Source organism: Panthera uncia, chromosome D1, assembly GCF_023721935.1.
Source record: "Panthera uncia isolate 11264 chromosome D1, Puncia_PCG_1.0, whole genome shotgun sequence".
NCBI classification, from domain to species: Eukaryota; Metazoa; Chordata; class Mammalia; order Carnivora; family Felidae; genus Panthera; species Panthera uncia.
In genome coordinates this window covers 99,835,516-99,849,519 of record NC_064808.1, presented here as the reverse complement: position 1 = coordinate 99,849,519, position 14,004 = coordinate 99,835,516, and the positions used below count along the sequence as shown (strand labels likewise).

General features: G+C 43.6%; 1 protein-coding gene across 1 annotated transcript in view; it reads right to left on the bottom strand.

Annotated features, from left to right (window-relative positions):
* Nucleotides 1-8,379: 8,379 nt before the first annotated feature.
* The window catches only part of ZW10 (zw10 kinetochore protein), a 35,166-nt gene continuing 29,541 nt past the window's right edge, over nt 8,380-14,004 (bottom strand). Inside the window, exons 13-16 of the mRNA XM_049613028.1 lie at nt 13,099-13,229; nt 12,264-12,395; nt 11,261-11,463; nt 8,380-8,986 (exon numbers count right to left, since the gene is read on the bottom strand). Coding sequence (XP_049468985.1) covers nt 8,866-8,986; nt 11,261-11,463; nt 12,264-12,395; nt 13,099-13,229 — 587 coding nt within the window. The 3' untranslated portion in view covers nt 8,380-8,865. The remainder of the gene's footprint in view (nt 8,987-11,260; nt 11,464-12,263; nt 12,396-13,098; nt 13,230-14,004) is intronic.

Below are 14,004 nucleotides of genomic sequence, written 5' to 3'. Positions count from 1 at the left end.
TGAGACAATACATCTGTGCTGTTGAAGCCTCCCAGTTTGAGGTACTCTGTTTTAGCAGCTCTGGCCAACTAATACCTCTGGACACATATGAGAGGCAGGAAGACCCCTGGGGGAAAGGACTTTTCATGAGAACAGTAAAAACAGCACCAGCTCTGGACTCAAAACAAACCTGGGTTGGGACCCTGACTTTGTATTACCCACTGTGTGTATCTAGGCAAGACAGTTGACCTGTCCGTGCCTTGACGCCTCGTCTGCAAAAGGGACACATATCTTCTTCAAAGGAGCGGTTTTAGGAGTAAATGTGGAAACACACTCTTTGGCTTATCCAGGTCCAGGCTGCACAGATCCAGCCCCTCAACAAGTAGGCAGAGCCGCCAGTGGAACTTCTGACCACCCAGCGAATACTGACGGTGATGATCACAAGGCGCTTTTGTAAAGTACCTGCAAAGTGCACATTCACCTGATTATTACCACACCATCTGTGGGATTCTGTCAACATTATGATGAATGTTTCCCTTCACTCGGTTCCTTCTGCCCCACTGAATTTATTGCACACTTGCTCTTTGTCTCTCCAACCGGGGACTTCAGCTCTCTGCTTAAAAGTCCCCTCCTGCATGGGGTGCCTGGGTGGCTCAGTCGGTTGGGCGTCCGACTTCGGTTCAGGTCAAGATTTCACGGTCCGTGAGTTCGAGCCCAGCGTCGGGCTCTGTGCTGACAGCTCAGAGCCTGGAGCCTGCTTCGGATTCTGTGTCTCCCTCTCTCTCTGACCCTCTCCCATTCATGCTCTGTCTCTCTCTGTCTCAAAAATAAATAAACATTAAAAAAAAAAATTAAAAAAAAAAAAAAAGTCCCCTCCTGCATTTCTGGTGGCAGCCTTGGAACAGAAGGGGAGTGTATTCAGCCCCCAAGGCCTCCCTCTCTCTTATCGCCTCCCTCTCATGCTCACTCCTGGAGACAGCCATATAGATTTCGGGGGGAAAAAAAAAAAGCTTCTTACTTAAATCATCCCACCTCCACCCAAAAATAATCATCATAACAAAACCAAATGGAAAACCACTTCCAGTAGCATTTCATATAATAAAGCCCTATCTGTACAGAATTATTGGCAAATTGGCTGTTTTGGTTAACTGCCTCTGCTATTTAAAAGCCACCCCATGAAGAATTAGATGTCAATCATGTATGCTAAACTCCAAGTGCATTGGGATGGTTTGATCCTCACCAGTTTGAAAATCTTACAGAATGTGGCAGTGTTTCAGGGACTCTGTCAGGGCTATAGTTGGTGCTGAAGACTCTTGATAACAAGAACTGAAGACAATTTGTGTCTCTAGGTTATATAAATTGTAAACATGTTTTAAACATATACATAAATACAAATATCCACACATAGCCAAGGGAAGAAGTTCCCCTGGGTCCCCAGATCAATTCCTTCCCATGTTAGAGGCCTCACAGGTTACTTACAAGGACACTCCAGTGGGTGTCTGGGTGGCTCAGTTGGTTAAGCATCCTGACTTTGGCTCAGGTCATGATCTCTCAGTTTGTGGGAGCAAGCCCCATGTTGGACTCTGCTGATAGCTTGGAGCATAGAACCTTCTTTGGATTCTGTGTCTCCCTCTCTCTGCCCCTCTTTCGTTTGTTCCTTCTCTCTCTCTCTCAAAAATAAGTAAAATAAAAACTTTAAAGAAAAAAAAATGACACTCCAGCTCACACAGCAAAGGTGCCTCCCCACCCCGCCCTCCCCTGCTACTCTTTTTAGGTGGCTTACAATGTCACACATCGTGTGGGGCTAACTTCAAACCACTGCGTGAATATTCAGCCTTACTCTGCCCAGCTCCACATCAAGAAAAGCATTAGACACCATTCCTGCCCTCAAAGGAGTTCCAGTTTAGTTGGGGAACTGCCTACAAAATTAAATCCTAAATTGGGTGCATTGAGTTCGAAGCACTGAACACTGGAATTAACAGGTCTGTGATCACTATTCGGGGCCAGGTCCTGTGCTGTGTACTTTGCATAGATTAAGTCACTTCATCTTTTTCGCAAGCTCGTGAGCTCAGTCACACGATTGTCCCCACTTTACAAATTCTGAGTCAGAGAAAATACATAATTCGTGCAAGGTCACAGAGCTGAGAAAGTGCAGCCCTGGGTCCCTGTGACCCCGCAGCCTGTGCTAGCCCTCCACCCTCCAACCAGGCCCCTTCCACCCTTCCTTCCTCCCAAGGCCAGCCGGCCCAGCTGGCCACCGAGAAGATCTTCCAAAGGACCAGAATGGAGTCCCTTTCAGTCTTTCTTCCCTGCCCTTTTTGTCCCCATAGCTCCTGCTAGTCTTTCCCAAGATAAGATGATGAAACCAAAAACCAGAAATCTCAGCCTGGAGGCTTTCTCAGGAGCCCCTTTCTTTTGCTCTAAAGCAAACTCCAAGGCAAAACACACTTGAATACAAATTTTCAAAGGTGTTTACTTGTCTTCGCTTCGTGTTAGAATAGCATTGCTTTCCTAATGAGACTGTGGCTTTGCCTTTATGAAAAGAAAGCTGTCATATAGGTCTGCTTCTCCTCTAACTGAACTATTCTTTCCTTCTTACTGTTTTGCTGGCAGAAATTGGTAAGAGACAAACAACAGCCAAAAGTTAAGATTCTGTGGAGTTCTCAGGGACCCCAAGTTAAATTATCATAGGTTGATAAAGTGAACGTTAAGCAACGAGGCACGTGAGGTAAAGGGAAGCAGAAAAAGAATAAGTAACATTGCTGCCCCCCAGCCAGATGGAAGAGGTGGCTGGTATTCTTCTAAAATGAACAAGAAGCTGACACAGGGCGGTAGGGGATTTCAACTCTCCCGTAAGACTCCCAGAAGCCCCACTCTGCTAAAACCCAGAATGCCCAGTGTTTTGTTTTTTTTTTTTAACTATTAGCCTTGCTAATAATTGCTTTTCAGAAAGTCAAAGAAGCAAACAGGCACTTTTTATCCAAAACGTCAGAAAGAGGACAATTGCAAATTTCACAACAGGCAAGGAAGAAACGATGTGGTCTAGGCATGGGCCCTGGCTTTAGGGAAGCGTATTTCAGAGATCACAGACAGTTGCCAGAAATGATCTCACGGCCAAAGACTTTAAAAGAAAGACATCACACTATGGATGAAAGGGGAGGGGGAGGGAGTTCGAAAGTGAAAATCTGACAATATAATAAAATATGATGATATCACAAAAAAAAGCAGCAGTTTGGCTGCAAATGGAAACCAGCAATGAGTTCTACAAAACAACAACAAACAGGGGCGCTGGGGTGGCTCAGTCGGTTGAGTGTCCGACTTCGGCTCAGGTCATGATCTCGCGGTTCGTGAGTTCGAGCCCTGCATCAGGGTCTGTGCTGACAGCTCAGAGCCTGGAGCCTGCTTCGGATTCTGTGTCTTCCTCTCTCTCTGCCCCTCCCCCACTCATGCTCTGTCCCTGTCTCAGAAATAAACAAACATTAAAAATTTAAAAACAACAACAAACAGGCCCTTCATAAGCAAAAGTATCAGAATGGCCTGGACACAGAAAAACAGCTTCAGAAAGATCAAAGCCCAGAATGTGCTGAAGTTTATAAGAAACATTATTTCAAGGAGCTTGGGGTGGGGGGGGGCGGGGAGGAAGTATAGTCCTTGAAAGGAAAGAACCGAAAGAGCTCAGCTCCACTGGGAGCTGATGGTGTGATGTTGAAAACCAAGAGAACGCTGAACTATTCCAACACTGTTATGTTTCCATATTCCCTATCAAGGAGAATGATCTTTGGCCTGGAAAGGATAGAACAGACATCGTTGAAAGGAAAATGAAGCCAAAGACAGGTGAGAAGACAGAAAAAGCAAAGCTGGGTTTCCAATGAGCTCATAATTTCAGACTCGGATGAATTCTACCCCCACGGGACTTAAAAATGAAAGTGCACATGTAATCCCAAACCCATGCTATTATTTGTGAGCAACAGCAAGGGCCCCAACTTTGAAAAAGGAGGCAAAAGATCTACTGCTACTTTGGACCAATGCCATCGAAGTTAATTTTACAAAAGATCCCAGGACACCTTACTAGATAGTTGGTGAGCAAGAAGTCCTAATTTTTTCATTTCAAGTAATAATAATGCAGATACAGATGTGGCAAACGATTTAGGCTTTACATTTAGGAACACAGCTTGGTGTTGAAATGAAATTAAATTTATAACAAAGTTAATCTGACATACTTAATGTCATGCATCATTTTTATCATCTTCCATGTTAATCAAGCATAAATGGAGCCCTTCGTGCAAACGAAAACAATTACTATTCTTTTAAAGTCAGAGAACGGGAATGGGAGACAGAAACCTGGCAGTGGCCACTCTACACCCCACACTCCACCAGGCAGACCTTAGGGAAGAGGGTTGCCCTGCCTTAAACCAAACCAGTTGCAGACTCCAGCCAATACCCCGTCCTTGGACCCAATAGCTGGAGCTACGTCACCATGTCTGTGAAGACAATCTCTGTGGAAGAAACCCAGGAAAATCTGGTTCTAAGAGGGTTCTAAAATCTGGTTCATCAGAGGATATCCTCTCTGATGAAACAATCAACAAGTGGAAGGTCTTTGCTGGGCACCCTTAGAACCCAGAAACTACAGGATTAGGTTAGCTGCAGCAAGCGGCCAGGGCAGAGAGGAGGCTCAAAAGGGAAGTGATGGCATGAGTCAGCCGTCAGGCGCAGTTAGGTGTTCATCTCACAGCCAGTGTTCAGGGAACAGGAGGAGCCTGAGTGGAGAAGTAAGGTTGGGGAAGCAGGGAGGGTGGCAGGCAGGTGCGGGATCCGCCTGCCGGCAGAGGAGAGGGGGAATGAGGAGAGGCGAAGGATGCAAACAAGAAAAAGCTTCAAAGGAAACAAGAGTCAGACTTTACATAGAAATGAGCCCTGGGTTTGAAATGAGAGGCTGCCTGGCATTTGCTTCCACATTCAGTGTGTTTGTGGGAGCAGGGAGGACGGAGGGGTACAGATGATCAGAGCTGTTGCGTTGCCTGGGTGATCACAATTGTTGAAGATGGGTGATGGGTACCTAGGGGTGTAATATTTTCTATACTTTTATAATTTGTTCCCCCCTATCTTTTTTTTTTTTTTTTGAAGCTACTAAAACTTTTCCATTTACTAAGTTAAAAAGGGGGAGGGGAACCACCCAAATCCTTATAATAATGGCCAACACAATCTTACCTTCTCCTGTTACTTTGCTAACCTCCCCGCCTCCTACTCTCTCCCCCCTCTGCTATTCCTTGAGTTCACCAGGCACGCTTCTCCCACCTTAGGGCTCTGCAAGGGCTGCTCTCTCTGCTTAGAACTACCTGCATCTTGTAGCCACACAGCTTACTTACCGTCTCAAGGAGACGTGCTCTGACCACTCTATTTGGAATGGCAGCTCACTCCCCTTTCCCCCCTTCTCTGGATCTCCAGTGGAGTTTACATTTTTCACTCTACGTGTATTCTTTACACAGCACTTAAAATCTTCAGACATATTGCCTAATTTACTTTGTTTCTTACCCGTCTTTGTCACTAGAATTTAAATCGCCAGAGGGACAGGGCATTTTTGTTTGGTGGGGGGAGGCTGTTCAGTGACTAGGGCAATGCTTGACACCCAATAAATGTATGAGTTTTAGAACTGCACAGAGGGCTGAGACCAGGGAGGGGGCAGGTGTCTCTCTCTGGTCTTGGTACCAGTCCCCCATGGTGCTCTTCCCCACCAAACAAGAAATCTAGTGCACCCGATTTCTGAGGAGGAGTGAAGAACTCATACATAGCTCATCAGGTTTATTGCCCTCCTCCCAACCTCCAGGCAGATGTTTCATAACTTGGTTTCTAAGGCTATTCCCGGGTTGTATCACGTGCCATCGCAAAATTCTTAACCAAACTCCTCATGACAAAGTGAGGAATTCGGTCTAAACCGTATGATCATTGAACAACTCAAAATTGGGGCTTTGTAGCTTTCAGGAGATTTTAGGCTGTTAGCACAATGAGTATTTTTAGGAGGGAGTCATCACAAAACAAATGTTCAAAAATCAAGTCTATGATTAGGAAGAATGTGGGCACCAAAACCCAATTTTAAAGGAAGAGTGCTTTGATAATCTCCAATAGCTTTATCCACATCCGGCATGTAGAACTATCTCCCTTTACAAGGCAGTTACTCCTATACACAGCTTCACATATCCATGGCACAAAGTAGCTGTGGAGCTGGGACAAACATCTTTGGGCTGGTTTTCTTATGACAAAACTATGGTGTGTGTGTGTGTGTACACGTCATAACTTTCAGTGGACAGAATCTTGGGAAATCAAATAAGCAACACAATGAAACCCCAAAAAAGGCTGGGAATCATGGCCTTAAGTGACAGCGTAAGTATCCACCAGCATGAGAAGTCAATTATCCACATCTTCCTTAACAATGGTATTGATCAAAGAAAATACCGTTTGATCTATTCATGAGTGATCGCTTGGCGACATTTTGCAGCTTACAGGACAGATGCTGTTCACAGTCTGGATGACCTTCGTGGGCTAACCCAGGCCAGGATACAAGCGCAGGGCAAAATTTCCACAGACCAGACCTAGCTGCCTTGTGATGCTCGCAGGCATGAGGTGACAGTGCCATCTGGAGGATCTCCCTTTGAAAGAGAAACCCTTGTGCAAAACTGACATGGAGCAAGTCCCCAACAATTCAGGATCCAAGTGGGGACAGAAGCCACGATCAAGTGGATTCAAGCTGTCTGCAGTCTTGCCTTTTTAACAAAAACTTTCCTTTTTCCTAAAAGCCTGGGGACCATTTTATGAGTTTCATTCTTAGGAGTCATTTGTATAGTTCTGATTGTTATGTGGGAAGAGGTTCCTTCTGGGTGGCCCACGGAGCCCATTAAACGAGTCCTCAAGTTCCCTTCCTCCCATCACCTGCGTGCTCTCTCCAAAAGAAGGTTCTACTCACTTCCAGCTCAGGTTCCCAATCAGAACAGGTACCTTCAAGGTCCCTGCAAGAGCTGCCAGACAACCCCAGCTCCCACGTGCCTGATCAAATGGCTCAGCTCTCACCAAAATGGACATGCACTTCATCATCCACCAACCCCAGCCCTGGCCAGGGAGGAAGATGGACTGTGCCTGCTCTGTGTGCCACGGTCTTCAAACTATTCATGAGGGGACACGGTCCTGACACCGTCTACACAGCCTCAGGAGAACTATAATGCGATTTTCTGTGTTATTGAGGAGAGGGAAAGAGTGAGAAGTGCTTTTCAGTTACAAGAGATCCCACCCCCAAATTGCAGTACCTGTCAAGCGACCGTAATAGCTTCTACGAACAAAAGAAATCTGCTATTCTGTGTAATAGTCCTGGGATGCATTTATTTCAGTTCTGTCCTTAGTTCCCCATTCTCTCGACTGTGGAGAAAAAAGACTGCTCCCTGAAATTGTACGAAGTTTCCAAAGCAGGTATTTTTTTCACCTGTGAAAATGGCTCCCTCCTCTCTCAGGAGAGACAACTCCTTTGTTCTCAAAAAACTAACATGGGTTCAGGCCATTCCTTTTTCTGTGAGCTCTCATAGTAGGACCTGCTCAGCATAGACAAACAGCTTATCACTAACCAGCCGATTTCTCTTATTAAGAACAGAAACAGGCTTCTTTCTTATTCATTATCCTGTGACTCTTCTAGTAGGTAAAAGAAACACTACGCAACCAGAATGACGAGGAGCTGAACCAGAAGTGAGGGGGTGAAGGCAGAACACTTGAAGACAGGAGGAAAAACTAATTGTTCTTGTGTGCCAGGGATCAAGGGCTTAAGGCCTCAGGAACCATGCCCAATGGACTGAAAACTTCTTCCAGGCAGCATCTGCTTCAGCAGCACCTAAAAATCACACCCTTCACCCTCTTTTCATAAGAGGAAACAGTATTTCAGTATGAATAGCAAGGACTGCAGAGGCCGAGGATAACTTTGATACGATACCTCCGTCCGATGGCTGAAAAGAGTTAGAAACAGATGAAGCCGAACTGAAGAATTACCTATGTCCAGCAAATAAAGGGCTGGGCTCCAGAGCCCAGAGTTAGATCTCAGGGCATATATACATGCCGAAGGAACATTATCAATTGAAAACCTCTGTCATTTGGTAGGGTACAGAAACAGTGGAGCTTAAGAAGGTGGGGGAAAAAAAAATCCAACCAAGAAAATAGAATTCAGTTGAAATAGCAGAAAGGGTCAAAAACTTATACTGAAAGGAAGTCCTAGGATTTCTACGCCTTCCAAGAAAGAAGCAAGAAGATGATACATCAGGGAGTCCTCTGTGAGGATCATAAATGTCAATAAAAAGAATGGTGTGGAAGACAAAAAAACTTGTTGGTGTCTTTTGTCAAAGCTCACCATGTTATTAAAGACACTCATCCTGAACTCTGAAAAGCATTATTTATTGGAAAGAACTATTAAAGGAAGTCTCCTTAATTCCTCCAAGGACAAACACAGTTCCCGTCTCCCAAAACATACGTACCATTTGCTCACGAGTTCTTTACCCTGACTCATGGAATCCCCTGGATTCTCTGATCCAAGACCAGGCCTTACATTCACAACAGACACAGTCCCCAGAAGGCCCAGAAGCAACATGGATTAGTGCTACCCTACAGCGTCTTATCAAAGGAGGATGGCTAGGAAGCCAACAAGTTGAGGTGCTTCACTTGACAGCTTATCTTAACATCCAGTTCTTCAACAAAGCCTCATACAAGCCAGGAGGTAAGGCGTTCTTAGGTGAAATCAGACTTCCACGATATACTTGGTTCACCAAAACTAACAGATGATTCCAAGAAGTCTTTAAAGGAGTCATTATGCCAAGAGAGGAATCCAAATACTCAAAACACGGCTTTCTTGGGAAGATACAGCTATTTAATCTTAGCAAGGGCAGCTGCTCTTCTTTCTGTGTTCTGGAACAAGGCACGGATTAAAGCTTTTACTTCAGTGGAAGAGAATGCAGCTGCCAGGGGCCCCTTTCCATCTGCCCACCTGCAAAATAAAAGATAAAATTCTATTTCCTGTTATGTCTCTGGATAAGCAAGATTTTAAAACTGCTTACTGGATCCCAAATGCTAGCTGGTTTTAAATGGAAGTAAAACAAATGCTGGCATCCTTCCCCTTCTTTCTGGATCCTCCACTCAATCTCTTTAACTCCTGCTTCTTGGCTGCATTTTGCTATCAGCACAGTCAGATGAAGAGACCAAGTTAGGAAGGTAAGACTCTTCCCCATTATTCTATACTAAGTCCTGTTTGAACTTGAGAATTATGGCCACATCCTCACATGGTTACATGGAGTCTGGGGATCTGTGACTATTTTAAAAAATGAGCCACAGGCAACAAATTTTAACCAACAAAGGATTGGTGTAAAAAATACACAGTGAACTCCCATGAGTCAATAATGAAATCACAAACAACCTCGTAGAATAAAGGGCGAAATGTGAACAGGTCATTTGCGACAACAAAAGAAAAACAAATGATCCATAAAAAGATGCTCAACATCATTAGAATTTAGGGAAATGTAAGTTACAGTGACAATGAACTACCATTTCACACTAACTACAGTAGCAAAACTTCTGAAGTCTGACGATACCAAATACTGGTGAAACCATGAAGCGGCAGGACTCAATAATGAGATATCTGTAAAACAGAACACGCTACAGCTCTGAAGACAAACATGCACGCAGCCCTGTACACAGTCATGAGTCAACTTCAAAAAAAACCCAATATTGACCGAAAGAAGCAACTTACAGACGCTTCCGTTTACAGAAAGTTCAAACACGAGCAAGCCTAAACTTTATACTGTTCAGAGACACATGCAAAAGCGGCAAAACTATGAAGGAAAGCAAAGGAAATAAGGAAGGAACACAAAATTCGAGACAGTGGCTGCCTGCGGGGACAAACATTTGGAGGGGAAACACAGGAGTCTTCGCAGGATCGGTAATATTTTTCTTATATTAGGTAACAGGTACATGAACATTTTAGTTGTTTTCTTTTAAGTGTAAATACGTCACATACTGTATTCCTTTGTATGTTTGTTTTATGATTTTAAAGCATTTAAACTACACAATCGGAGGTACATTCTTCAGTAAAAAATGTTCCCAATTAACTACTATCCTCATGTTTACTGAAACCTCTAGGAGAAAAATTCTTCCTAGGCAGAAAAAAAAGAAGATACACCAGTATTGTGACTGTTTTCAACACAAAGAATTCTTATTAGGCTGCGGCAGCAGAAAGAAACTTTCTTATCTGCTGCCCTCTGGAGTCTTACCTAAAGACATCTTATTACCCACTAAGGACTTGTAAATAACAAATACATTAAATCTTGTATTAATGAGGTTGGAAGTATTTTGATGTGACTTTTTTCAGGTGGAAATGTCACTTTCTTTGTTTTAGAATGAACAATATATGCTGAGAAAAACTCAGACACATCTGGAGTGACTGGTCTAATACAACAGGGCACCTGTAATACACTAAAGAACCAGGCTAAAACAGGCAGACAAGTAGCTATAAGGATGGGGAGAGACCTTGAGGCCTATTCAGGGATTCCCTATGCAAGGTATGCATACTCTGATTATTAATATCTACCAAGACAATAATAAAAGCATCCATGAATGTGTAACTAACCTGTGTCTATCCTTTTTTGTGCAGCATCAATGACCTCTGCATACTAAATATGATACAATAAAGCATACAGTTACCCCACACAGCAATGTTAACTAATGGTGTTTGGTGTCAGGGGGTGGGAAAAACATCATCTGCTACATTTAAGACAAGATGAATCCTCTCTATGTGTATGATGCTTAATCTCTAAAACCACTGTACTCCCTGCAGAAAAACTGCTGGTCCATCAAACAGTGGTTGATGTGGAATATTCCATACAAATAAAAGTCAATTTCTGTTAGCGAATCAAAGCCAATCGTAAAATGTATCCACTGTGGGTTAAAACAGGCAACACTTCCCATCCAGGTATCAGAAGGTTGTACTTCTTACAAATGAAAGACCATCTGTACAGCATGCCAAACAACATGCTGAAGACTAAAATAGTATGAAACAAGAAGTCTTTATGTTATCAAACAGGAGAAGGTGGTAATGGGGAGCCACACGATTAGAGACCATGGCAAGGCTCCAACTACTGTTACTCAACATGAAACTCTTTCCTGAGCAACTGGTTAAGAAACAGAGAAAAGCACTGCTCTCAGTGGCACTCGCACTCTGTAGCTATCTTTGGAGAGACACATGCCTCTGTAAAAGGGTAATACCTACCGATCCCCAATTTCTTGCAGGCTGGCTTGTAACATCATCATCAATTCCTTGAATGGCATCCATTTGGGCACATAGACTGGAACCTCTTCTTGGTATTTCTTGTTCTTGCTTTCTTCAGAGAGAGGTGCAAACACTTGGGGTCCCTCGTCCACCACCGTTTTGCATAAGGAATACAATCTATCACCATCTTCAGTAGAGATGTCCTGGTTTTGCACAGAGGGAACACAAAATAGAATTGGGCCACCTTAGTAGTAAGGAAAGGGCAAATCTTTAGTGCATGCTGTTTAAGCGGTCAGCTGCAGCAAGGTGTTTTCCAAGCAATTTAGCACACCTTATTAGACATGAGATTTCATCAGCTCTGACAATACTCCTGAAGCTAGAATGACACAAAGTATGTTTCAACACATTGTCAATAATTTAGTGTGCCTGCATGAAAGAGCCCATTTATCCAGAAGAATGTTGTACCGCTTGCTGAAAAGCAGGGGATATTTTTATAAACAAGGATTCAGTCAATCAATGCTTTGGAGACATCAGCTGGCAGAGCCTGGGCCCCTTGCCTGTAAACTCACGTATATAATCTCTACTACCACAGTGCGCTGGAAAAGGGGCTCCTGCGGAAGGCTGCGTTTCTCTTTACTAAGTTACTGAGCTCACTTGCAAATTAAATAAATACATAACTTCATACTTTACAATACATCTAAGGGCTACCCAGTTTCCGGCCTCTTCGTTCATAATCTACACAGATGCTACGTGGAGAAGCAGGATCGTCCTACTCTTAGGTACACGTAAAGGAGAGACATTAGCTAGTCACCGGCAAAACAGAATGAAGGCAAAACTAAAAAAAAAAAATAACCCTAGAATGAGTTAGACAGGAAACATGAACAATTTCTTCTACCATCTATGTTGACTGAAAATGAGATACCAACATCATTTGCTTAGAAGAGCAATAATCGGAGACAGGAATTGCCATCCCAGGCCTGGTGAGGCATCTAACGGTCCTTACCTCGAGAGCAGTGATTCTGCCAATGATCTCAGAAACTGCTGTATTGAGTAAAGTCCCCATAGCCTTACAATATATATTCACTGGCAGGACATCCTGCCACACAATTCCAAGTCTCTTCAGCTGGTGTAGAACCTGTCAGGAGGATACAGCTGTTGACACGAAAAAGAGACTGTCGCAACTCCTATTTTCTACATTCACGTGTATCATTTGTGTGTGTTTGGGAGAAGAGGCATTATGAGAAGCGGAGGTAAAGTGATCACAAATATCAGCTTCTTGACTATTAAACCCTAGTGGATATCCCTGCTCGATGAAAAGCAGAACTTAAGCTGAGGATGGGAAAACCACTGTGAGAAGCTAAACCAGGAGCACGGAGAAATGTACAAAATTGTGGAATTATAATATATTGTACACCTGAAACTGATATAACACTGCATGTTCATTTTTACTTCAATAAATAAAATAAATACATAAAAACCATTTGCTCATTTAAAAAAAAGGATAAATCATGTAGGAGAGAGGGGCACTGAGGTAAAAGCTAATGTTTCAAATTTCCCAAACTCAAGTTCACGGGTCAAAACCTTGCCATGACAGACTTATTAATAACTAGTCACCTTACTGGGTGGATGGAAAGAAAGCCAGCCTGCTGCTGGCTTGGTGGGGCAAGGAAAGGGCAAGTCTGTAAACATTCCTGTTGAAGGTATCCATATTTTCCACTGGGGGGGGCGTGGGGATTAATAGAGCTAACTGCTACATGTTCTTTGGTTGTGGGGGAGCAGGGATGGGGGGCTCATGTACAAAAGGAGTACAAATCACAGCGCCAGGAGCAGCTGCCCACCTGCCGGACTGCTTTACTTGCTGCAGAGTAATTCTCTTCATCGTCCATGTTGGAAAAGTTTCTAGCACTAGATAATCTTTCCAGAAGTTCTCCTTTCTGTGCCCGCATCTGGGCCAGGAAACACTCTGTCCCTGGGGTGGAAAAACAGAATAGAGAATTGCCACTGTTGTCCAGTTACACAGTACAAAGCCAGGGTGGAAGGAGAGAGGCAAGCATGAATCACGCATCAGCCTGCTCATTTGAAAACAACTGCTTGCAAGATAACATCATAAAGCTGCTGTGAGGTCACCAGAAATGATAGCTTCTAATACATCAGCCAGTCCCGGCAAACCCAATCTCAGGATAATGTCTTTCCCCATAGTCTGTCCAGGGTCAGATAAGAAACGTCACTTACTCAAGAGCAGCAGCTACTTATTTTTTGACTACATCAACACCACCTAAGGGGAAAGTCAGGAAGTAAAAAACTAAGTGAATCATATGGGTCCTCTGCTTTTCTTAGGCTGTCATTATGGTAAACATATTGACTTCTTCCACATTTCATTTCTTTTCATTTTTAATAACCCCAAGTAAAGCTAGGTGGAAGAGCAGGGAGCTATCTTGAGGTTTTGCAAAAGAACAGGCACTTACATTAGTAAGCTCTTACCGACAATGCTAACAGAATTATCACAATACAAATCTTATTATGTGTCACTCTACTGACATGACTCTGATTTGGCAAATTCACCGCACACCAGCAATGCAGTTTGGAACTCTGACGAACCATGAAGTCATGTCATGGAAAAGTAACACTTCCACAAAGACTGCATTCACTTTAGCAAATTAAGTGACGGGGAACAACTGCTAACGAAATGCTCTCCCACTTTCCAATACAGCTCAGGACCACCACCTAATTTCTAGCTGCCTTGT